Raw genomic sequence first — 25,927 nt, 5'->3', positions numbered from 1 at the left:
ACAATAACATCTGTGGCTAAGATTTACTGTAGGCTTGCTGCGTGAGAGGCACTATTTGAAGAGCTTTCCACCAATCATTTCATCTTCACCCTTGATTCTTTATGAAGTAGATAATATTATTATCCCCATTTTACAAGATAGAAAACTGAGGCTTGGAAAAGTTAATTACTGCCCCAAGGCCATGAAGATAATAAGCAATTGCAGTCAGGATTCAAATCTGACTGGGTAGTATAATGTGGTATGAAGGTTGCAGTCCTAGCCACACGTCAGAGTCACCCAGGGAGCTTTTAAAAAGACAGAGGTCTGCCCCTCCTGCCTGGCCCTATGGAATCAGAGTCTTCCAGAGTCTGGCCTGGGTGAGGCTGATGCCCTCTCCTGGTTGGCAGCCACAGGTAAGGGTTAACCTCCTGGGGTTTGGTAGCAGAACGATCCGGGCTTGAGCCCTGGGTCTACCACTAACTGGGGTGTGACCTTGGGCAAGCCAATTCGCTTCTCTGAGCTGTAAACTAATCTGTACAGCGGGCAGCAATAAAAGCTGGCTCCCAGAGTCACCATGAGAATGGACAACACGATGGGCCAGGAGTACTCAGGACCCAGAGACTAGGCCAGCTCTGGGCCGGGTACCTTCATGGTCTCTGCAGTTCCCTTCACAGTCACCCTCCAACTGTTAGCCTTTACAGAATTAATAACAGAATCAGATAAGTAGGCCCAGAGACTAGGGAACTGAGGACCTGAGCCTGGAGAGAGTGGTATGACTCTCTCATTCTGTGACCGGGGCCTGCAACACCCGCCTACACACACACACACACACACACACACACACACACACACACACACACACACACACACACACACACACACACACACACACACACACACACACACACACGGCTAGGCAGAATTGGCTCCAGTGCAAGAGCCATACGCAAGCCCCAGGAAGCAAGCAAGCAGTGGGTCTTGCTGTGCTGCTGCTGTGAGGGCCTTCAGACCCCTTCCTCACTGCCTTCCCCAAACCTGGGTTCAGAGCCACTGCAGGGACCCCGTGCACCAGGTGGTACAGTAAAGGCTAGCAGGTGTGGGCAGGCATGAGGGCCACGGGCATCTGGGAAGGGTTCTGTAGTAACTCCTCTCAGTTTATGGCCCTTCCTTTTCCATTTGGGGAACAAAGACTCTTTGAGTGTGATGGAGGCCTTGACTCCTGAGGGTGACATCAACTGCGGTGAGTCACCACTCCCGGCAGCAGCTCCGGAGGACTCAGCCCGGGGCTCTGCAAGGAAAACTCACAAACTCACTGAAGCGGGCCTGGAGGAAAAGGGGCCTGCCCCGGGCACGTGAGGGGCACCAGAGAGGAACAGGTGGCAACCTGCTGGAAGTGGGCAATTTCAGGAGCTCCTGAATGTGCCGGGCTCCGCACTGCAAGGGGACACAGAACCAATGCTGGCAGGGCAGCAGGGTCAGGGTAGATGACCAGACGGTTCCCAACTGTACCCCGGGGCCAGGGATGGCAGGAGGGCAGGGAGGGGCACGGAGGAGGCCACCAGCAGGAGAGGGGAGGCTAAAGGAGGCCTGCCCCTCAGCTCCCTAACACACGCAGATACAGTCACACATGCACACACACACACATCCAGATTCACGCTCATAAAACCACACTCATACACACACTCTCACCTATCCACAACACTCCCACGAACACTCACACACACATTCACAGATACAGATATCCATACACACACATTCACACACTCACGCGTGTATGCACACATATCCATACACACACCTTCACCCACTCTCATCCCATACTAACACACCCTGACACCGTCACACACTCACACACACATCCACACACAAATCATTCGTGGAGACTCTCTCACACATTCACACACCCACACTCATCTACCCTGATCCATACACTCACACCAAACAACTCAGACTGAATTTGCTTGATATTTTGGGTTCCAATTACAGCCTCATTTGAAAAGGATTCTGCAGCTAAAAACTAACCCCCCAACACAAAGCCACCCATTAGAAACCCTTCCACGTTATAGATGTTGAAGTGCGGGCACTGCAGGGGCAGATGTTTGCCTGGGGACCCACAGGGAGTCTGCAGCCCACTCTTTCTTCTCTAGCTTCCTCTTTAAAGGTCTGGAGATCTTCAGCTGCACTTCCTACACACAGGGTTTCAGTTTCTCTGATGTGGGCACATTTTCTGGATTCTGCCCTTATCAGTAAAACCTTCTTCTCAGGATATTAGATTTGGGTCATGTCTTCGCACAGCATCGAGCCCAATTAACTCATTCTCTTGGAAGCAATGCTAGAAATGGCTGAGCAAGAAGTATGAACCGCAGGTGATATGGGCATCTGGCAGAGCCTGGCACAGGTAGGTGCCCAATGAATGTTAATTTCATGAATGTATGAGGAAAGTGTAACAATAGCTCGTGTGTAGTGAGTCCTTATTATGTCCTGCGTGCCATGTACTTTACCTGCTGAGCAGTGGTTCTCAACCCTGGCTACACAGAATTACCGGGGAGATTTTTAAAAAATATTTATGCCAGGGGCCCACCGCCAGAGATGTTGATTCAGTTTGTCCAGGCATGGCCTGGGCACCAGCCCCCCAGGTGATCCTGATTCACAGCCCCGGAGCTCTCCACAACCACCCCACTCTTACTGTTCCCAGTCGACAGATGAGGGAACAGAGGCACAGAGAAGTTAAATAACTTGCCCGAGGGCACACAGCTATCAGGTCCTAGAACTGGCGATTTTAAGATATGAACCTTAAAGGTCTGAGGCAAGGAGTTGAGTCTCCCTCTGCTCCTCTGCTCTCCAGGAATGTCACTTCAACCCAAGGCTGCCCCACTCCAGGGAGCACACCTTGACTGTCCCGGCCCTTGGTGACCTTGGGCCCGTCTGCCTCCCTATTCCCATTGCCCCGCTGCCGATCCCCACTGCTCTGAGCGCCAACACTCAGCACCTGCCTCTCAGGAAGGAGCTTTGCCCCCAGCGAGAGACAGTCTCTCACGGGCTGCATCTTCTGAGCAGATCTGGGAGGGAACTGGACTGCCACTGCTCTCATTTTGGCCAGCCTGACATATGTTCCAAACTAGAGAAGGATCTCCAAGCAGCACACTATTAGGGAGAAAGATTCAGCCAGGTCTGGCTTCAAATCCCAGTTCAGCATTTAAAAGCTGTGCAACTTTGCACAAGACACTTCATCTCTCTGAGCCTTGGTGTCTACATCCATAACACAGGAATAATGCCACCTACTTCAGGAGAGACTTTCGAGAATGACTTGAGATAATAGACGTAAAATACTAGGCAGAGGGCCTAGCAAAGCATACATTCAATAGAGCACAGTGGTTGTTGTTACTGCAGTTATCGTCAATGATATTAGCCTTCTTTTCTTTCCCCTGAATAATTGCCAGGAAAGATAGGTTTGTGCAATTTTCCCTCTGGGTCTCAGTTTTCTCACCTGCAAAATGGGGTGAAATGACCTCCTTCAGCTTAGTTGCAGTGAAGGTCAAATGTGGTTCTGCATGTGAAAATGCTTTGTTAAGCATAGCCTGCTCAGGTGTAAGGAGCAACTAACATGGACAGAGAGCTCCAAACAGGTGCAGGGGCCTGAGAGGGCTGTTTTTCTCAGATTAGTGAAATTTGAACATGCTGAAATGCTATAATGTGGCCAGTGGAACTTCATAAGCAGAATTTCCTGTCCCAGCCTGGGAATGGCTTGAATAAAATGGAGTTGACCAAGAGGAGCTGGAACCTGGAAATTGGTTTAGCATTCCCACTCCATCCCCTCCTGACCCCAGGGCAGGACGCTACGGTCAGGCTAACTGCAGCTGCTGGAAGAAACAACAACTAAACGATAATAATAATGGCCCATGTTCACTGTAGTGGGTTGAATGATGGCCTCTAAAATGATAGGTCCATATCTTAATCCCTGGAGCCTGTGAACGTGACCTTATTTGGAAGAAGGGTCTTTTGAAGATATAATTAAGGATCCTGAGATGAAGAGACGATCCTGGATTATACAGGTGGGCCTTAAGTCCAATGACAAGTGTCCTTATAAGACACAGGGGAGATTTGACAGAAGAGAAGGCGACATGATCATGAGGCAGAGACTGGAGTGATGCAGTCATGAATCAAGGAATACTGAAAGCCCCCAGAGCTGGAAGAGGCAAAGAAAGATTCTCTCCTAGAGCCTCCACCAGGAGTGCAGCCCTGCCAACACCTTGACATTGGACTTCTGGTCTCCAGAACTTTACCAGTTTGTGGTAATTTGTTAGAGCAGGCAAAAAACCTAATACGTTCATTGAACACTTACTGTATGCCAAGTTCTATTATAAGTGTGGTGCCTGGACTGAGTCATTTAATACTCACAATAACCCAGTGAGGAAGGTATTATTACCTGTATTTTATACATGAAGAGATTGAGATGCAGAGGGATGAGGTCATACAGGTAGTAAGTGGCAGAGACAAGATGTGGACCCAGCCTGGGTCCATTCTCTATGGACACAGGGTTAGGCAGGGCCCTAGCTGCGATGGGGATTCCCTCGGATCACAGCACAGCCACAGCAAATGAGCTGCCTCCCAGACAGGCTGATGGGAGGCCGAGTGCCCTGAGTGACTAGATCCCACTGACTGACAACAGGGAGAGTCAGCCACGTGGCCCCAGCTGGGAGAAGGAGGTTGGTGATCTGTGGGATGCATAGAGGCTTGGGAGGTCCAGCCCAGGGGGCCTGGGCATGTCAGCGAGGGTTCTACAGCCAGGAGGAAGCTTGTGGCCTCCAAGGGAGCTGCTCCCCAGAGAAAGCCTGTCCCAAGCCGGAGGAGGCCACGCTTCCAGGAGGGGCAACAATAGCTACTTCCCTTGCCTCCCCACCTTCCCCTTGCCCTTCCCTGGGGGAAGTCCTCTCCAGCCACACTGGGAAGCTGGGCCTCAGGGTTGATTTTTTCCTAAATGCCTGCAAATGGATCACCCCACCTTGCCAAGAAACCCTCCTCTGGTAAGTTTCCCAGGAAGCTCCAGTTCCTCACTTCTATGTTATTATCTGTTTATTTGCCTATGTCTCCCACCAGCCTGTGAGCCCTTCGGGGGTCAGGCATCATCTGTTTCATGTTTATATCTCCCAACTTCATCCTCACCCCTCTAGCACAGGGCCTGCCTGAGTTAGGCAAAAATTGAGCATTGATGGAGGAATGAATGAACGAATAATGCACACATGAGTGAATGAATGAGCTTAATGGATTCTGGAGAAGAGTGACCGTATGCCTGTCTTACCATATTACATTTATTGTCATCAATACATACAATCAATACAGTCTTTTTCAGCAATTACAAAGAACTCTAATGAATGCCAGCTGTTTGTCACAGTGATCCCACCAGCACCATTTAGCTCAATATGCACTTAACAGCCTAGCTCTCATCTGATCCAACTGTTGAAGTATAATATAATATTAATAGCCAAACAGAGGCCTGATGTTAACTTTTCTGAGGGCTGCAATCTTCCATCGTTTTGGCTGACCCTTAAGCAAGAGGGTGCAGAATGACCAGCCTTCTGAAAAATGCCTGCCTTGGCTCTCACCCACCAAACTGAGCTGGGAGTGCCGCTCTAAAACACACTGGCCTCTTAGATTTCCGAGTGCATTCCAGCTGCCTCCCTGGAACAAGGGTCCGGGTAGGGATTATGGACAACGTACGCTTCCCCTTCTCGTGATATACTATTAGGTTCTTGAGGTTTGGCTGGAGACCTCAGAGAGGCTGCTCGTCGCCTATCTGGGGGCTAGAGCATGAGCTAGGGCCACTAGGCAAGATGGGGAGGGACAGGCCAGCCCTCGAGGTCCTGGGAGAAGAAGGGTAAGATTCCTGCTCCTTCCTGCATCCTCACCCCAACCTCCAGCCCCACGTTGTAAGGCATGGGGGTGGGAGGGGCATCGATGGTGGGAGGAGCTTGAAAGAGTAATTCTGGAGCTTTCTAAGTCTCTAAGTAAGGCATGTCCTTGGGTATTTCTTGAGTTCTTTTGCATGATTGACACCACGTGGTCCATAAAATCTCTTACAGAGTTAGAGGTGCTAACCATATGCAATTCAGTCATAATTTACATTGTGCCAGCCCCGAGAGAAATGCAGCCACAAGGGGAGGATGGATCTCGGAAGGGGAGGCAGGAGTGGACCTCCCTGTCTTTCACTCTATCCTGGTCCCAGTCCAGGGTTCTGGCATTGCCCACAACCAGCATCCAGTGGCCACACTTGTCTGGACTTGGGCCTGGGGTGGACTCTGGAAGATCAAGAAGACTCGGACTCTGGTCCCCAAGTAGCTCTCAGCCTAGTAGAGAGGGCAAGACACCAACACACAGAGCCCTGGTACAGGTGCCTGAACTGAAGGACAGGGCAATGGAGATGGGCCTGGAAGGCTCTGCACAGGTGAACATGGTGGAGCAAGCAGAGCATAAGCAAACCTATGGAGTTAGGAAACTGAGGGGTATGTGGGTAGTCCCGGGGGATGGGAGCAATGGGACTCTTAGGTAACCTCCAACATTAGCACAGAAAGGAGAGAATTATGACGCCAGGTTAGAAGTGTGAAGCCAACATCAGCTCATTTACTCTCAGGACAATTTGATAAGGTGGGGACAATTGCACTCCCATTTTGCAGATGGACAGACGAAGGCTGAAGGAGCCCAAGGCCACAGAGCTGGACTGGTGTGGTTGGGACTCACACATGGGTCATCTGAGGTCCTTCCCAGCTCCTTCTACTCTTAATCACTTTTTCACTCGGGAGACTGGAAACAGTTTAGGGAGAGCCTTGAATGTCAAGCCAAGGAGACTAAAATTTATGCAACAGGCGATGGGGTGCCTTGAAAGGTTTCTGAGGAAGGCTGCCACTGACCATTTTAGGAGGCATCACCACTTCACCTCGAGCTGCTGCCCCGGCAGTCAGGCCCCTTCCTTTCCCTTGCCAAGCAGAGGGTGGAATTGGGCGATTTGGAATGTGGAGCGAAGGCGGTCGTTTGGCAACAGCAGGAGACATATTTTCCTGCAGCCTCTCAGCACTTGGCATGTGATGCCGTGGGCACGGCCCAGGGCGTCGCAGCAGATGAGCTTGTATGAATTCAGCCAGGACAGGGAAGCAGCCGGCAGAATGAGTTCATAGCTTCAGCAGGAGCTGTGAAATCTCGCCTACACTGAACAGGCTGATAGAGGCCTGGAGACTCGGGGTGACCTTCAGAGCTGGGAAGGACTTCAGTCCAGTGTCCCCACGATGAGAAAACTAAGGCCCAGACTGACGATGTGACTTGCCCAGCATATCGTGTTCCCACAGTTATCGACTATCCAGGCCACTCTCACCCACTGCCCTAAGAAGGTGAGGCACAGGGACGTGCTTGGTACACAGTAGGCACCCAATACGGGAATGGATCCATAGTGGGGCCTGTGGTCCTCACATATAACAACTCGATGCCACTGAGTAGGGGGAAACAAACGACGTAAGAAATTTGTCCTACAGCTGGTATCAAACACACTGCTTCTTTCTACAGATTGTCCTGCTCCACTGTGCAGAGACCTGCTCTCTGTGGGATGCTGGAGCCCCGTTTGGCTCTGAAATGGGATTTGAGTTTAAGGGAACAGCCAGAACAGATGGTGACCCTGAAGTCATATTTTGAAACAGGCTGACTCTTGTTTAATCTAGATGAAAGTATAGCTTGATGGCCTCCAAATGTTAGCTGGAGGAAGAGCCCGTGCACCTCCAGAGTAATGGGAGAGGGAACCAGACCCTCCAAGGTGCGTACCCAGGAGATGCCCCTAACTGGAGGCCTGAAACTGAGGGTGACCTCGGGGGCACCCGAGGAGGATGAGCCTCGAGCCTCGCCCAGCAGATGCAGGGGAAGGACGTGGAATTCTGTGCCAGAGAGACCTGCATGCAAGGCCTCATCCACTTACTAGCCTTGTGCCAGTTCCTTAACTCCTCTGAGCCTTAGTTTCATAATCTGGACAGAGAGATGACAATACCCAGCCCTCAGGGTGGTGGTACAGGGTAATGTCAGGTGCTGAGCACATCTTATTTATCTGTCCGTTCATTCATTCATTAATTTACAAATATTCTCAAGCACCAGCCACCAGGTGCCTGGCACTGCTACTGTGGGAGATTCACGGGTGAACAGGACAGATGTGTCCCCTGCCCTCGTGGCGTGTATGCTCTAGCACTGTGTTCCTGGATGGGCAGAAAAACCACCTGAGGGCTTTAGAAGACTGATTCTCGGCTCCATACCAATCAGGACCTCTGGGGGAAAGGCCTAGGCCTCCACATGTTTTAAAAGCTCCCCAGTGACGCTGCTGTGCACAGGGTGCGGTTCATGGTTTCGGGGAGAGCTCTCACCCACCAAGGGCTTGTTGTCTCGGGCTCTACCCTGAGTGCCCCACACAGCCTGGGAGGTGGGACCTCCACTACCCCCTGTCCAGTTAGGGAACCAACCCTCCTCCTGAGCAATTTGCCCAGGTCACACAGCTGATAAATGGAAGAATTGGGATTTGAAATCCAGCTGATGTTTCCAAAGCTCAGCTCTAACCATACGCTGCTAGGCACAGAAGAGACCCTCAGTGTATGTGAATTCCTGTCCCCCGTCTTTCCTCCCACATCCCTGAGGATGGGACAGATGGACAACATGTCTACAGTCAAGCAGCAGCAAAACTGGGGAATTAGAGGGTGGTGTGATACCACCCACCTGGACATCGGAAAACCGTTCTAAATCCAGTTCTTCTATATTCTGGCTGTGTGACTCTCATCATGTCCCTTGTTCTCTCTGAGCCTCCACCTTCCCCTCTGTAATTTAGGAGAGCCAGAATAGAGGATCCTGAAAGTCCAACATTTTCTGGGTCCTCAAGGTCCCCGGTGGGTTTTGATGGGAGCGAGGTATTTGGGGGACCCACGGACCCTAAGAAGGGAGCTTAGGAGCCCCAGCTACCCAAGGTGCATGAATGGTGAACTGTGCTTCTCCCTCAAGGAGCCTGGACCACACAGGGTAGGAGGCTGCCTCCAAAGAGATTCTTAGAAACCTTGAACTTGAGTGGGACTGGCCAGTCTCCCGCATAAATATGCATGAACAGCATTTTTCACATTCCACCCAACCTTCCCATGCTCATGCACCCACACACTTATTCCTGGAAAGGTAAATTCAGATTGAGGAGGGAAGTTTTTTACAGCCACCAACACACACACATCTATTCATTCAACTAGCATTTATTCAGCACATGCTGTATGGCACCACTGTTCTAGGTGCTGGGGATCCAGCAGTGACAGACAAGTTCCTTCCCTCGTGGAGCTGAAAGTTCTAGTACAAGAGCTATGGAGAGCAGTGACCTCCATCTCATCAATAGCAAAAAAAAACAAAACAAAACATGTCAGTAGCCCCTTCCACACACAAGTGCGTTAGGTAACTATTGATGGAGGAAACGTTTATACAAGAACGGGTTCTTGTACCCGCTACCATAATTCCAAGCCTCCCACACCAATTGGGGATCTCAAATCTATATATAGCATCATCTCCACTAAAGCATCACCATTAGAGAGAGGGGACCCTATACCTGAGGGCCTGGGTCTAGCCAGAGCCCCACAGAGCTTGGAAATTTAATTAAAGCCTCCTCCCTTATCTTTAAAAGCACTTAAGTTTTGCACTCCATAATAATTGTGGGCTGTTTAATATAAAAATATTCTAAATTATTTTCCAGTTGCTACTGGACTCCCTGAGTTATCAACCGCTGAGTAAAATGGATGCAGGAAATAAACAATGTGACTTTGCACACTGCTGTCACACAGCCAAGGACCATGAGCACACCCAGTTTGAGAAGCAGGTTTCTAAAGGAATGGCCTGGACAGGAGTGGGTAATGAATTACCATCTCCCACCATCTCTAAAGGAATTGCTTCCCATGTGAAAACATCTAAGAACTTCCCACCCAAGTTATTCCCCCGCAAGACCTCTCTGTTCCCTGGCAAGAGAATTCTGCATGTGCTGGTGGATACACATTCTGAATACAGAGATCCAGAGAGAGAAATCAGAAGACATAATATAAGATCTGGATGAGCCTCAGAGCTGGTCCAACCCCTTCATTTCACAGACAGGAAGAAGCTTTTCAAAGCCAAGACTAACTGGAGACTAACTGCAGAGGGCAATTCTTAGAATCCTTTTCTCGTGTGACCTTCACAACCTCTCAGCCAGGCAGCTGTGATGGCCTGGGAGGCTCTGGGTGGCCAAGGTAAGACCAGAGACTCTGCTCCAGGCTCTCAGTCAGACCTGCTTCCCTATCATTCTACTGCAAGTCTCTCATATATACTTCTCTTGGGCAACACAGAGGTGGAGATCCTGTGCCCCTCCCTGAAGCCATAAACTCTCGGGTAAGTAGAGGCAAGAGCAGGGCAGGAAAGAGCACCCAGAGGCTCTCAGCCCATGGACCCTGGGCTATGAGCACTGGGCAGGACCCAAGGGGCAGTGGAAGCCCAGATGCTCACCCAGGGCCAGGCTCGGGAAAGCAGCTACTGGACGGAGGTTCTGCTTTCATGCTGGAGACCCCCCACTTCAGCCCCGTCCCATCCTGTCCTGTCCCATCCCAGCCTCCCTTCCCTTACCAGGCTCAGAGAATTGACTGCTCAGGCCACACCAGCGGCTGCTTCCATCCTATCCTCATCCTGTTGCCTCTATCTGGAACATTCCACTCCTCTTTTAACCCACCAGCCCCACCCCCTTTCCTGGCTAAATCTATTCACACCTCAGATCTCATCTTAAATGTCACAACTTGGGGAGACTTTCCTGACACCACAGTATTAGAGTGGCCAGGCATGTGCTTTCATAGCTCCCTGCGCTTCTTCATAACACTTTTTACTGTTTATAGACATTTAGGGTTTTTTCTACAACCCTTTATTTAGTGTCTATGTCCCCCATTAGATTCTAGGCTCCATGAGGAAGGGAACCATGCTTATCTTGTTCATCATTTTATAGCCAGCATGTACCACACTGCCTTGCACACAGTAAGCAGTTAATAAATATTTATTAAATAAAAGTGAGGGAATAAATGAGTGAATGAAAAAGCTACCAGGCTATGACAGGCAGGATGACCATTTATACCTAGAAATTTTGGCATTAATTCTATCCAACTCACCCACCCATACTTGCAGAGTCCTTGCTTATCTCCCTGCACTGGAAGGTCAATGATTCTGAACCCTGAAAATGAATGGCACTGTCCCGGCTCTCCCCATCCTTAGGTAGATGGGCTTGCAAGTGACTCTGATGGAAGAAACCAGGAACAAGCAATGCTGAGGGAGGCCATAGGAGGGTTTAGGAACCATGTCAGTTAGCACTGAGGTTGAACGTCGTCACCGTGGCCATTACCCTTCATTGAGGGATCATGGTGTGCCAGGCGCTGTGCTAAGAGCTTTGGGGACATGACTCCATGTACTCAACCAAAGAACTCCGAGATAAGTACTATTATCATCTCCACTCTACAGATAAGGAAACTGAGGCTAGAAGAGGACTAGTAAATTGTCCAAGGTCACCAGCTAGTACGTGCAAAGCCTAGAACCAAACCAGCCCTGCCTGACCCCTAGCCCCAGCACTTGACCACCACGCTACGAGGCGCGCCCCTCACTTCCGTTTCACTCCCATCAGCCAGGGGCCGGGGTAAGGTGTAGATTCTGATGCAGCAGGTCTGGGGCTGGACCGGGGAACCCTGCATTTCTAACAAGCTCCCCAGTGGTGTTGATGCTGCTGGCACAGGGACCACACTTTGAATACCAAGTCTATAAAGGAGAAAGAGGATCTCAACAGGGCAGGGAGAGTATTCCAGACTGTGGGGCAGCGCTAGCAAAGGTAGGAGGAGGAAACATACTTGTAAATTCAGAGACAAGTGGAGTTCAGCGTAGTTGGAGCCAGGGCACCGGGAGCGCTGGGAGGGGAGAAGAAGCCTTGAGCTCCAGCCCGAGGAGAGTGGAATTTAAGGTGCTGTAAGGGAAAGCAGGGAAGGGTTTTAAGGGGATGTGACATAACGGGACCTGCCACTCGGGTTGCTGTGAGAAGATGCACTAGAGGACAGAGAGATGGGAGGACCTATTGGCCAGGACAGGGAGCTGCTGTGACAGTCCCTTAGTGAGCACGACACAGGCCGGAACCCAGTGGGGCAAAGGGATGAAAGGAAGAGATTGGATGCAACAGACCTTGCAGGAGCAGAATCAGTTTCTTCGAAACAAAGCTACAACACTCTTTCCAGGTGCTAAAAATATCTCAACCAATCCATGCACTGCAGCGACAGTGCGGAGATGACAAAGCTGATGGCAGATATAAATTTAGGTGCACACAATTCCAGCAAAGTCTCAAACAAAACTACTCTTAGAAATGGGGCCCACCAACCAGTTCTTCCAATCGGCCGTACAGTCTCCGTGGTGACCCAATCTTTTCCTTTCTTTGCAGATTAAGTATCTGAGTCCAAGAACAGAAGTGACTTCGTCAAGCTTCCCAGGGAGGGTCCAGACCCCAGGAATCCTACCACTAGCTTAGTGCTGTACACCCGAGAGCACTTCCTTCAGCAGAGAAAATGAGGACATTCAGCCGTAGTTTGATAGCAGCCCACACTTGCAAATATTAAACAAGAAAAACCATTCCACTTCTTCAACTGGAAGCTCATATTCTAATAAAAGGGGAGGGGGGAAACGCTGAAATGAAGCCATCTACTCTAGACAGTTAAGCCTGAAATAAAATTAGAAAATGTGTCACGTGGAAAAACTGCAGTGAGAAATGATTTCATTTTTCCCTCCCTTTTTCTTTCTGTGGGAGAGTGAGCAATTTGGCATTTCAACTAGACAGGGAAGGAGAGCAGCTGTGGTCTCTATTTCGTACCAAATACACACAGCCGTTGGGCACAGTTCTGTATCCTGACCCATGGAACAGGATGTCAGTGAAGGATGGGAACTGGACTGAGCGCTGCTGAGTTGAATCACCTCCCCCAACCGCCGCAAAGTTTGGGCGAAGTGAATTCAGATATCTTAGAATGTTCCCGCTAACAGTGCTTTTAGGATTCACCTGGTCCAACCCCCTCGTTTCCCAGATAAGGAAACTGAGGCCCAAAGAGAGCCAGTGATTTACACAAGACAGAAGAGCAGGGGAACAGCAAAGTAGAGCCCCTCCAGTGCCTCCAGGGTACTGGGGCCCCACCGTGGCTGGCGGTGACCTGAATGAATATAGCAGGCTTCCACTGGGTTATGCGTTTAACAAGCATTGACTGAGTACCTGCCAGAGCCAGGCATGGGGCTAGGTGCTGCGGGTACAGGGAGAATAACCTTAGCTTGGACTCTCAGGGTGCCCCACCCCTGGCATTCCAGCCACCCTGGGGGCTGTGAGCTTTGAGATCAGGCTAAGAGGAAGGATATTCTTGGAGATGAGGCCAAAACAGCACACTGGTAGGACTTCAGAGGGTCTCAAATGCCATGCTAAGGAGTGTTAAAATCATTTCCTAGGGCTGCTGTAATAAATTATTGCAAATTAAGTGACTTAAAGCAACACAAATGTATTACCTTACTGTTCTGTAGGTCAGAAGTCCAACACAGATCTTGGATAAAAATTAAGCAGATCATGCTCCTTTCTGGAAGTTTTGAGGAAAAATTCCTTTTTTTTCTTTTTCTTTTTCCAGGTTCTAAAGGCTGCATGTATTCCTTGCCTTGTGGCGCCTTCCTCCATCTTCAACACCAGCAAAGACTACTCAAGTCCTTCTCACTTCACCTCGCTCTTCCACTTTTAAGGACGCTTGTGATTACACTGGGCCCACCTGGGTAACCCAGGATCCACTCCCTTTTTGAAGGTTAGATGATTATCAATACTAATTCCACCTGCAACCCTAATTCCCCTTTGGTAACCTAACATATTCATAGGTTCTGGGGATTAGGATGTGGACACAGTTGGAGGGCCAGTACTCTGCCTACCACAGTTGGTTAGCATAGGAAGATGACAAAAGGTTCTAAGGCAGGGGGTGACATAATAAGAGCTGGTTTTACACTGCTGCTCAAACTTTAACATGCATGTGAATCACCAGAGAGCTTGTTAACAGGCAGATTCTGATAAATTGGGTCTGTGAGTGGGACTGGAGATTGTGCATCGCTACTAAGTTCCCAGGTGATACTGATAATGCTGGTTGGTGGACCACACCTGAGTGGCAAGAAGCTAGAAGACTCCTGTGGCTGCAATATAGGGGGTGGGTGGAGAGAATGGAGGCCAGGAGACAGACCTGTTTGCTGAAAACAAAGACAGAACAAGCCAGGCACTAAGACTGTGCAGCTGGAAGGGGAGAAGCAGCTGGCTCACCTAACTTCAGATGGTTCTTTGTGTGACGCTGTTGAAACTGCATGGATTTAGGTGTAGTTTGTCATCGGCTTTTGGACTCTCTGTTCTACAGGATGCAATGGTTATAATTTTCCAGCACTGGAAAGGCATACCTTCACTTTTCTTTCATGAAATGTATTCCACCCCTGACGTATCTGTTACACCCAGCCCCTGCTCCCACCCGCTTTGGCCCCTCCACCATTACCACCACCGTCATCACCATCACCATCACCATCATCACAGTGCATGGCTGGGGGTGGTCTTCCAGCAGAGCTGGAGGCTCACACAGACTCTGCTATGGTCCGGGGTTCCTAATGCTAGGTTTTCACTAAGATCTCCACAGTCCCAGGCTTTGAATATTCATTCATGAATGTATTCAAACACTCACTGTGTCCATTTGGTGCCACGTCAGACGCTGAGGAAACATGGATAAATAACATAGGGTTTCTGCCCTCAAGGAACTCACAGAGATGTGGGAGCAGGAAGGAAAGAGGTACAGAACTGGTCACCAATTACAGGCCCCATGCTTCCCTTCTTACTCCTCATAGTAGGAATTATTGTCCCAATTTACAGATAAGGAAAACATGGATAAGAGAAGTCACTGGCCCTGGGTCACTCAACAGAGCTGAGATCTGAACCCAGGACGTGGGTTCTGGGGTCCAGTGGCGGCTCTGCCTCTCACCTGTGTTGCGACCACGGACAGGGCCTTTCCTTTCTGGGACTCAGGATTGTCACTTTTGAAAGGAAGCCACTGGACTGCATTGTTTGTTCTCAACCCTGGCTGCACTTTAGAATCACACCAAGAGCTTTTGAAACCTGCCCAAGACTGGACCCCAGGCACATTAAGAACCCTGGACGCGGGGAGGACTGGGCTTCAGATTCCTCTTGAATCCCCGAGGTGATTCTAAGGTGCAGCCAGGGTTGAGAACCACCAAGGTCCTTGTGACCTGAGCTCTTGCATTCTAATTTCCTGAAGAAGCCTCTTCTCCTCTAGCCCTACCACAAGGCCTGTGCCAAATGGATAAATGAATGGTAGGGGCGAGGGAGGAATCCCCAACTCCATTTAACTAAGGGCAATTTGGAGCAGTAATGCTGGCACTGTCCCTTGCGCTGTTGTCATTTTCTCCTTTCAGTTAGAAAAATAGCATCAGTGGACAAAGGTGCAGTAAGTTAGGTAGGTATTCTCTTATGCTCTTGCAGGGAGTACAAATTACTATGCCTTTCCAAAAAATGCAATGAAAGCCTTAAAAAAAAAAAACAAACGGGCAAGCACTAGACCCAACAGTTTGTTTTAGGAATCTGTGCTAGGAACTAGTCACAGGAATGGTCAAATAAAGAGCTACAAGAATAGGGTCATCACAATAGTGTTTATGGATGTAAACAATTGGAAACAGCCTAAAGGCCTAAAAGAGGCCTAGTTTAATTATGGGACATCCACATAATGAAATACTATTTCGATTACAAAGGATTTAGGGAAGACTATTCAATGTTCCAGAGGAAGTATCTAGATAATTGTTAAGGAAAAAAATGCCAAGCAACAAAATACAATGTACAGAAGGATCTATTCGCATTATAACATATGTGCATATTTAGGCACAGAAGATAAACTTGAAAAACAGTCCACCAAATGTTAGCAGGATTTATCTCTGACTCATGTGAAAATATGTGACTTTTTTAAACTCCTTTTTTTTTTTCAACCTAGATTTTTACAATGACTATTATTTTTATTATCAAAATATCTTAATGTTACTGAAAAATATAAATCTCTTCTTTCAAAGCTTGCTTACCTCCCTCCGCCTCCTCCATCTTCTGGTGGACATGGACATCCCTACTTCAGTGTTGAAGAGGCTTGCTTGCACCCTCATTAGGACACTCAGGACAAGGTCCACAGCATTCAAGCCAGCTGCTGCACACTGGTCTCTACTACTAGATTGTGAGTCCTTCCAGGATGGGCACTGGGTCCAGTGTGGCTCTTTAGTCACCCTGCCACCTATCCCAGTGGTCCTCAGAGAGGGCTGGCAGCCAGAAGATATGGGAGGAAGACAGAAGTCTATAGTAGTAGCCAAAACACAGAACAGAGCAGACAGTTTTGAGGACTTCAGCAGACGTTTGCTTTGGGAGGAGACTAGTTGCAAAGACCTCCTGGTGGTGGAGGGGACTTTTAAGCTGGGCCTCATTTGAGTCCCTCAGTGATAGGAGGGGTGACTCCCAGACAGACCTAAGGCAGGGCTGCTCTCTGCAAGCCAGACTCCAGCCAAGCTCCCCAAACCAAAAAAGGGGCTGCCCTAACACCTGAAGTCAAGGGTCCTGCTCACTTAAGAGAGATATGAGGGCCCTCAGAACTGTTTTCTGCCCTGTCCAGTTCTTTAAGTCATCCATGGCATGCAACAAGTGTGAAATGAATTGGACTGGATAAAGTTGGGTTGGGATGGATTACATTGGATTAGGTTGGGTTGGGTTGGGTTGAGTTGATTCTGATTGGAGATAAGGGGTGGGTTGCACCCAATAGGTGACCTAGGCCTCATTCTTGCCTCATTAGATCTTGCCCAGGAAGAGGTCTGGGGCTTCTCCAGGTTCTGCTCTAACCCTAGACTTTTTTCTCTTGAATTGGGGTAGCGGAGGAAGGTGGTCACTCAGCAAACCGGGCCACTCCAACACCTCTGACCCACCGCAGCTCCCTGGGCTCTGTGTCGACAGCAATAGCTCAGGCCCCACAGTCAGCCGCTCCTCTGACTTTGAAGCCTTAGTTGCTCATCTGTTCTCCTTACTGCATATTAATGTCTTAAATTGAATCTTATTGTTAAGATTGCCTTGCCTTTTATAACCCTCACCTGCCCACCACCACTATGACACTCCAAGTATCCAATCATATCATGAGAAAATTATGTGATAAATCAGTCTATGCTAAGGAATTTACAGCTTAATAGAGGAAGCAGGGGTAACTTCCCTTACCAGATTTTAAAACACGTTACAAAGCAACAATTATCAAGACCATGTGGGATTTTTTTAAACAACACATATGCACAAGAAAGCAACCAATAGTATGTATAAAGATTCCACAAAAAAATTCTATTATTAAAAGAAAAATTTTATATGATAACCAGAAGCAGTACTAGGATGGAGGAATAGTTTACATTTTAGTTAGTATTTCAGGGAATCCTGGGTACCACTTTGGAAAAGAACTGACCTCAGAATACACTTTATGTAATCTGTTTAATCGATGGTTCATTTTAAATGGATCAAGCTGTAGACATTCAAAGAAAACTTGAAAATAAGCTCATATATTTAGCTAGCACAGAAAGATAAATGTGCAGCTTTTGACAAAATAGAGGCTTTCAGGAATAAGATGAGTGGGATAAGCTAGAAAATAAATTGTTTACACAAATAGATGTAATGAAAAAAAAAGATAAAGAGCAAAGTAACATTAGTGTAAATTCCAGCCTCACCAGTTATTAAAGTCATTAAAGAAAAGAAAACTAAAAGCCCTATAACGTGCCCTGATTACTCAGCCATGGCCACTCCACAGCTGGCAGAGCCATGGAAGACTCAGGATGACTTAGACACTGCAGAGGACATGGTAAATCGGCACATTCTCTCTAAACCACAGCCTGGACCTGCCCATTCATTCCCTCTTTGATTCATTGAAAGAGTTTGGGGAGCATCCACTCTGTGCCAGGCCCTGTAGGTTCTGGGGTTCAGAGTCGGGCAAGGCCCAGTCCCCACCTCACAGAACTTCCTGTGTAGTGGTGGGGGCAGACAAGTAATCAATGATCATGGTCCATTCTGGGAAGCCCTGTGACTGAGAGATGGTGATATACAGTGTTAGCCCAGAGGAGAGACACTCAACATGCCTGGTAGAACAGGAGGACTTCCCAGAGAGGAATCTTAAAGGATGAATGAGGGGGTGCCAGGTGAAAAAGGGGAAAGGCATTCTCAAGAAGGGACTGGCCCATGCAAAGTCACAGAGGTGGGACAGTGAATATCTCACCCAGAAACCTGCCAGGGAGCGGCTGCTGTGAGCCCAAGTCAAGAGGGACATCGTGTGAGTGGAGAACGGGAGGTAGGCAGAGGCCAGACCACAAGGGGTACTTGGGGGCAAGGAGCATGACTCCATCCTAGGTACGTGGAGAACTCAGAGAGAGCAGTTAAACTAAGGAGCGGCATGATTCAATTTGTATCTCAGAAAGATCCATCTAAATAGATAATAAGAACTATCCAACTAGTTCTGTTATTTGATGGGCAAATCTGTTTGAGGGGATCTAGTCAAAGGAAATAATCCCAAAAGAAAACAAAGGCCATTTGTCTGAAGATGTTCCCAGCAGCACTATTTATCATAATGACAAAATGGCCAAAGTCCATGTGGCCAACTCTGGATGAATGAGGCATGATCCACACCCTCAAGGTGCTCTCATAGGAAGGAGAGAGAAATAAACATACTGTCGGTACAGGGGGGACAGTGGCTGGTGCCTGGAGAGACAAGTGAAGGGCTGTGGCGGTTTGGTGATGAGAAAGCTTAGCTGGGGAGATCCAGAGAAGGCACCCTGGAAGAGGTGCCGTTTAAGCTGGGAGGTAGAATTAGGCCCTAAAGAGAAACAAGGAGAGGGAGTGTATTTCAGACACGGAGATTCATCAAACCTTGTGCAAAGTCAAGGAGACTGCAAAATCCCAAATATACATGGAGAGCTGTGTGTGGTTCAGTGTGCCAGGGGTTTTCAGCCTTAACTCTGCTGTAAAACACATAATGGCAGGACATTATGCCACCACAGGCATTCCTAACTTTAGAGAAAACCAGAAATTTAGCCAGTAATTAAAACATGACAATCATTCATATTCATCACAACTTCTAATGGTATGTGAGCAACATGAGCTCATTTCAGGTTGGGGCACAGGTAAGGCGGGAGGCCAGTGATGTAAAATCTTAGGTGTGACTCTTACCCCCTTCTCTCTCACTCAGGAAAGCACATCAGCTGGCCACCAGCAAGAATGAGATGCTTAGAGGGAAAACCTGAACCTGCCCTGACTGGTATTCAGAGTTTCCGCCAAATGGCCAAGAAGCGCATGAAGAGATGCTCAACATCATTGGTCATTCAGGAAATACAAATCAAAACCACGGTGAGATACCACTTCATACCCACTAAGATGGCTGTAATCTGAAAAGTAGAAAATAACAAGTGTTGGCAAGGACATGAAAAAATTGGAACCCTTGTACATTGCTGGTGGGAATGTGAAATGGTTCAGCCACTGTGGGGAATAGTTTAGGAGTTCCCCACAATTTAAGCACGGAATTATGCTATAATCCCGCAATTCCACTGCTAGGTATACAGCTGAAATAATTGAAAACAAGTACTCAAATTCATATACCCAAATGTCATGAAAGCACTAATCATAATAGCCAAAAGGAGGAAACAGCCCAAAAGTCTCCATCAATGGAAGAATGGATAAACAAATTGCGGTAAACAACGGACTATTATTTGGCCATAAAAAAGTGAAGTCCTAATACATGCTCCAACATGGATGAACCTCAAAAACATTATGCTAAGTGAAAGAAATCAGATGCAAAAGGTCACATATTGTATGATTCCATTTATATGAAATATCCAAGACAGGCAAATCCATAGAGACAGAAAGCAGTTTCATGGTTGCCCCGGGCTGGTGGAGTGGGGATGGGGGGAATGGGGAGGGACTGCTTGATGGGAATGAGGTTTTCTTTGGAGTGATGAAAAGGTTTTGGAACTAGAGATGATGGCTGCACAACATTGAAAATGTACTAAATGCCACTGAATTGTCATTATGAAAATGGCTAGTTTTATGTTATGTGAATTTCACCTCGATTTAAAAAAGTAAATCAAGATATCCAAATGTCCAATACATATACGAAAAGGTAATCGACTTAATAATCAGGAAAACATACATTAAGACGACAGTAAGATTCTAACGTGCACCCATTAGAACTGCAGGAGTTAAGCTCACTGACAACGCCAAGTGCTGGTGAGGATGCGAAGAAACAGAGGCTCTCCTACCAGCTTGACGGCCGTGAGCCCTGGCACAACCATAGTGGAAGCCGCGCTGCCATTGTTCATTTGGAGGGCTTGCCTACCCTGTCAGCCAGCACTGAACTTCCATGTGTACAACCAACGGAAATGTGTGCACATGTGCACAAAGAGACGTGGACAAACAGCATGTCAGAGACACGCTACCATATTAGCCCCAAATGGAAACCACCCAAATGTCATTGGAAAAAAAATGGATAAATAATGGACAGTAAATTAATACAGTGGGATCCTGCACAGAAAGGAACATGAATTAACTACAGTGAAATGCAACAGCATAAATGAATCTCAAAACTTAATATTTAGGGAAAGAAGCCAGACACCAAAGGAGACACCCCACATGTATAAAGCTCAAAAAAAAAGAAAAACTGAACTTCAGAATTTGGGGATCCATGCTTAGGTACTAACGTTATTTTCTAAAAGGAAGGAAGGAATCACCATAAAAGTCAAGGGGATGGTTACCTCTGAGGGGAGGGAGGGAATAATCACAGCCAAAGGGCACAGGAGAGCTTCTGGGGGCTATTCCATTTCTTGACCCACTTACATGAAAGTTTGCTTTGTGAGAAATCATGGGACTGTATTTTTGTGCGCACTTTTCTGAATAGATGTTATATTTCACAATAAAACAGTTTAAAGAAAAGTAGATCATTTGCACATATTAACATTTTGTTATCAGGAACAAATTAGTTATGACACCACTGCCCCTGTCTCACAACAACTTCCTTATCTTCTAAAAGAGCAGGCATTCCAGTGACACTGTAACTTTACCAGCTCAGCCCTCACCCACTAGGGGCACAAGGATTGATGCGAGGGACAAGGGGTCAACTGACAAGGGTCTCTTTAAACAGGGTGAGCCAGGAAACCCTCAGGAGCTGAGAAGCCTGGGGTCTCTGGACCTCGTTTCCTCATCTGAAGCACAGTCCCAGTACCCAGCTCCTGGAGCGATTGTGATGATTGGGTGAATGAAGTATGAACATATCACACATATGAAGTGGTTTACAAGTGTTAGCCTTATTAAACTTCATGCCAGATTTAGTTTGCAGGAGGATATTTCAGGCGTAGGAAGATTCTCCCCTCAAGGGACACTGAATATCCATCAATCACCCATCAGTAATGGGTATTCCTAACTTTAGAGCAAACCAAAAATTTAGCCAGTAATTAAGACACTACGATCATTCATTCTTCTCCTGAGGGTTTCCTGGCACTCCCCTTTTACATTAAGGATAGGGACAGGACTTCCTCTGTGTTAGAAAAACAGCCCTGACCTGGCATCCAGAGAGCCAGCCTACAAACGCAGGAGGAGAAAGAAACACCAAATTTTCTTTCCCCAGAACCTTCTTCATTTTGGGGGTGGGGTTGCAGCAGAGTTCACAAAAGACCACAGAACCTGAAGCTGCCCTCTGCCGCTGAGTTGGCAGTACCTTATATCACATGCAAAACTGCAACGTTCTGACACGGGCCACGGTGCTGAGAAGCCAAAACTGTGCTCCAGCTGCCCTTTGGTCTGCAAGAAATGCCAGGCTGGACGCTCTGGCAGGAAAAGTTGTCATTGTGTTTGAGTCTTGCTCCCAAGGAGGCAAGGATCTGGGCTGTCCCGGGCTTCCTTCAGCACACAAAGAGTTAACCATGGCCACCCAACAGTCCTCAGTTTCCTTCACAGAGACAGAGGTTGTGTCCATTCCCCCCCACCCCCCACCAGATCCCATCTCCCAGCACACTTATTCTGTGGAGACTGTGTACTAATCTCCTAAATCCAAAAGCAGTCCGAGGTTACTATTTGGAGAGTGGTAGCTCTCTTGCAAAACTGCATGGAGAAAGGGCTGAGCAGGGAAGGACCAGAGTCTAGAGACTTTGGCACCCAAGCCCTGCCTTTTGCACAGGCCAGTTCTTAAGCCTCTCTCACCCTGAGTGTCCTCTTCTGTAAAAATGCCTGCATTGCTTTCCAACACAGCTATTGCAAGGATCAACCTGTAGTTTCAATCACTTATTTTGTGCCCAGTATGTGCCATGGTGTGGAAAGCATATTATTTCTAATATCTCTTTTAATCTTCACAGCATTCCTAGGAGGAAAGGTCGTCTAAGTATTCCCCTTTTTCGGATGGGGAAACTGAGGCACAGAGTGGTGAAATTCATTGTCCAATGACACCTAACACAGCCACAATTCAAGCCCAGGAAGCCTGAACACACTTTAACTCAAAACTATTTTAACTCAGACTCCACTAGTCATACAACCGCCTCTGGGTGCTGGTGGGGAAAGTGAGGCCTGGGAACAGAAGGTACCAGATCCCCTGGTCCCCAGTCCATAGCTTTTCCCATCGCGCATGGAGCTACTGCCCACGATGGATGGGACTCTCCAGGTAACTCAGGGCTAAGTTAGGCATCAGGGCAATTCAGTCCCGTTATTTCTTGCGCGGCAAAGCGCCAGGTGTCTCAGCTGGCGGTCGTGCTTCCGCACCTGTGTACAGAGAGGGCACCAGATCTGCCCTTACAATGAGCCAGCCAGCACGCGCGATCTGAGCGCGGGCCCTGGGTGAGCTGGAGCTAACTGTCCCCGCGGAGCCGCTGGCGCTGTCACTGGGCTTCCAAAGTCCCCCTCTGCCCAAGATTGGAAGGGCCGCACCTAGCTCAGACACCTCGGGTACCCGGACAGCACTCCACCCGCTCCGGCGGCCCAGAGACTCCCATTCGCCTCTCGAACCTCCGGCAGCGCCCGGGGAAGCCATGGCAGAACCACCAGTGCGCACCGAGAGGCGAGGACTCCCTTTTATGTCCAGGAATGAGGCGCGCACCGCAGCCGCGCCCGCAGCCAAAACCAACTTCCCCCGGGTGCGGAGGCAGCCGGTGCCATCCTCTGGCCGGGCCACTTACCTGTCGCGGAGCGGGTCCGGGTGACAGCGGGGAGAAGCACGGAGATGGAAAGCAGCCACAGCAGGCGCCAACACTGCGTGTCCCTCCTGCGAGAAGTGGCGGAGGGAGAGAAGGTGAGGCGGCCGGGAGGAGCCGGGGGGAGCCGGGGCGCGGGGCAGCGAGTCCTACCTTTGTGCCATCCCGCAGTTCCGCGGGCCGCCGAGCTCCGCGGACGGCTACGGGCTCTGCGCGTGGGCCGCTCGCCTTTCCTGCCGGGAACAAAGGCGGCGCTGGGCAGGGGCAGCGGCAGCGGCGGGCAGGATCCGGCCCGCGCCCTGAGTCACCCGCGCTCTGAAACCCGACTCTGCCGCGCCCTGCGGTCCCCCGTGCGCCGCGCCGCGCCCCACCTCGGGCAGTGCCGCAGCGGCGCACTCACGTCCCGTGGCTCCTGGCCGCGCTGACCGCCTCCCCACGCCCCTTACCCCCTCGACAGATGCGCGCCCCCCCAGCCGCGGCTTCCACCCGGGCGGCCTTGTGTAACCGAGAAAAGCCCCGCTCCCGCGCTCTTGTGGGTCAGCGGGCAGCTCCCTCCGGCCCTCACGTCTGTCCCTGTCCCGGCTGCCCCGCAAACAAAGCACTCTCTTTACGGGCCAATGAAATCCTCTCACCAGCCCAGGAAGGCTGGAATCGCTCTGATTTCCCTAAATGACAATGAAGAAACTGAGGCTCAGAGAGACGCGGTGAATGTCCCAAGTTCACACAGCTGGACTGGGCTCCTGACTGCTGTGCCCCGCCCTGCACGCCTGACACACAACCCCCTTGAATGCCCAGGAATGGCCCCTTTGGGGCGGTATAAGTGATTCATGTAAATAAACGCAGCAAAGAGAACCCTAATAAAAATTTTAAGTTTATCTACTATTGCAAGGTTTTCCTCTTTATACCTTGCCGGCACCACCATCCTCCACCACCAGAATGTAAGCTACAGAAGGGCAAGAATTTATATTTGTTTTGTTCTCTGTCTGAAATAGTACCTGGCAGTAGGAGATGCCAATAAACAGGGGACGAATGAAGGAACACAATTCTTAGGTGAGATACCGCTCCAGGCACTGTGATGACCGGGGACAGATGAACCAGTCTCAGCCTCCAGAAGCACACATGGGTAGTGCGCATGGTTGGGGGGGGAGGGAGCAGAGGGCAGACTATTCCACCTCTACAGATCTTAGCACAGGGCCTGGCACTGGCTAAACCCTCAAATGGTGGCTTTTTATTATTATGATTACCACCAGGCCCAGTAGTGTAAGATATCTGGGGGAGATGAGGCACCACTGAGATCAGCTGAGACCTGGAGAGTTCTGAAGCCAGGCAGGCCCAGGGGCCTCTCTTCCTGGTGCACCAAGTAGCCACAGTGGGCTGTCGCTCTGTGGTCAGTTCCTGGTTTTCCTTTCTAGATGGCAAGTCACCACCTGCCAAGTGAAAAGGTAATCTGAGTTAGCCCTGCAGAGATGGGATGGGGATGGACATCGTAGCTAACATTTATTGAGTGCTGATTGTGTCCTGGCCCTGTGCTAAATGCTTTACTCATAACAATCGATCCCCGCAACAGCCCTGGATAGGTGATACCTCAATGATCCTTATTTCATAGATGAGGAAGCTGAGGTTTAAGATGTGCCCAAGCTAGTGCATGACAGGTACCAACACCCATGCTCTTCACCACTCCATCACACTACCTGTCTGTGAACAAGAGGATTACACCCATTTCCCCACCCTTGAAAGCAAAATTGCACTGGAGATATGGAGCACTCATGCATGAAGGGGTTAATGCCAGCATGGGCAGTGAGGGCTCCAAAGGGAGCTCTGGCCTGGGGTCAGGAGCCTGGATTCCGGTCCAGTTCTGGCCCTAGTTGCAGAGTGAAGTTGGGCAAATCCCTGTGTGACTTTTTATTTCTTCATCTATAAAATGGACGTAATGATCCTGCTGTGGGGGGGTGGCTGGAGTGTCAATGAAATCACTTGGATGCCACAGTGCTCTGTCCACTGTAAAGTGCTGTACAGATGTGAGGGGTCAGCTCTGGGATTAATGCACACAGTCTTCAAAAAAGAAAGAAAAATCAGCATGGTCTGGAGAAGGCAGAAGAGGCTTCAGCCTGGTAGTGAAGTTAACCCAGACTCTGGGGTCTATGGAGGGTTTGCAGGGGGCAGGGGGGGATGCAAATAGGAGGGAGGGGAAAAGCAGCCAAAGCAGCTCTAGAGCTAGGATGGCCCCACACGAAGCTAACACAAAAGGCAAAGTGCATTCTAACAAAACGGTCAGGCTTCTTTCTTATTCTGTTCATATTCTCTGTGAATATGAATTCTTCTCCCACTTGCAGCCACGCTGTGCTGGACATACCTTATTTTATTATGAATTACTAACCATAAGGAATTTGCCTTATTAGTTCTATATCTTTTATTGCTTATAAAGTACCACATCAACTGGGAATGTAATTGATTTTCTTAGAACTATAGGAGATATGTATATGTATAGCTGATTCACTTTGTTATACAGCAGAAACTAACACACAATTATAAAGCATTTATACTCCAATAAAGATGTTAAAAAAAAAAAAGAACTATAATTCTATATTGCTTCGGAAGAGCCACATCAACTATGATTATATAATAGTTCTATTGTTCTATTTGA

General features: G+C 48.9%; 1 protein-coding gene across 7 annotated transcripts in view; it reads right to left on the bottom strand.

The window, feature by feature from the left end:
* The window catches only part of COL15A1 (collagen type XV alpha 1 chain), a 98,693-nt gene extending 74,676 nt beyond the window's left edge, over positions 1-24,017 (bottom strand). For 4 of the 7 annotated variants that reach the window (XM_059925154.1, XM_059925158.1, XM_059925159.1 and 1 more), the window contains exons 1-2: positions 23,437-23,644; positions 23,269-23,354 (exon numbers count right to left, since the gene is read on the bottom strand). In XM_059925154.1, coding sequence (XP_059781137.1) covers positions 23,269-23,354; positions 23,437-23,447 — 97 coding nt within the window. In that variant the 5' untranslated portion in view covers positions 23,448-23,644. The other 3 variants (XM_059925155.1, XM_059925157.1, XM_059925156.1) reach the window with 3 other exon arrangements.
* Between the last annotated feature and the right edge of the window lie 1,910 nt (positions 24,018-25,927).

This window comes from Balaenoptera ricei, chromosome 6, assembly GCF_028023285.1.
Source record: "Balaenoptera ricei isolate mBalRic1 chromosome 6, mBalRic1.hap2, whole genome shotgun sequence".
Taxonomy (NCBI): domain Eukaryota; kingdom Metazoa; phylum Chordata; class Mammalia; order Artiodactyla; family Balaenopteridae; genus Balaenoptera; species Balaenoptera ricei.
This window is presented reverse-complemented; position numbering and strand designations above follow the sequence as displayed.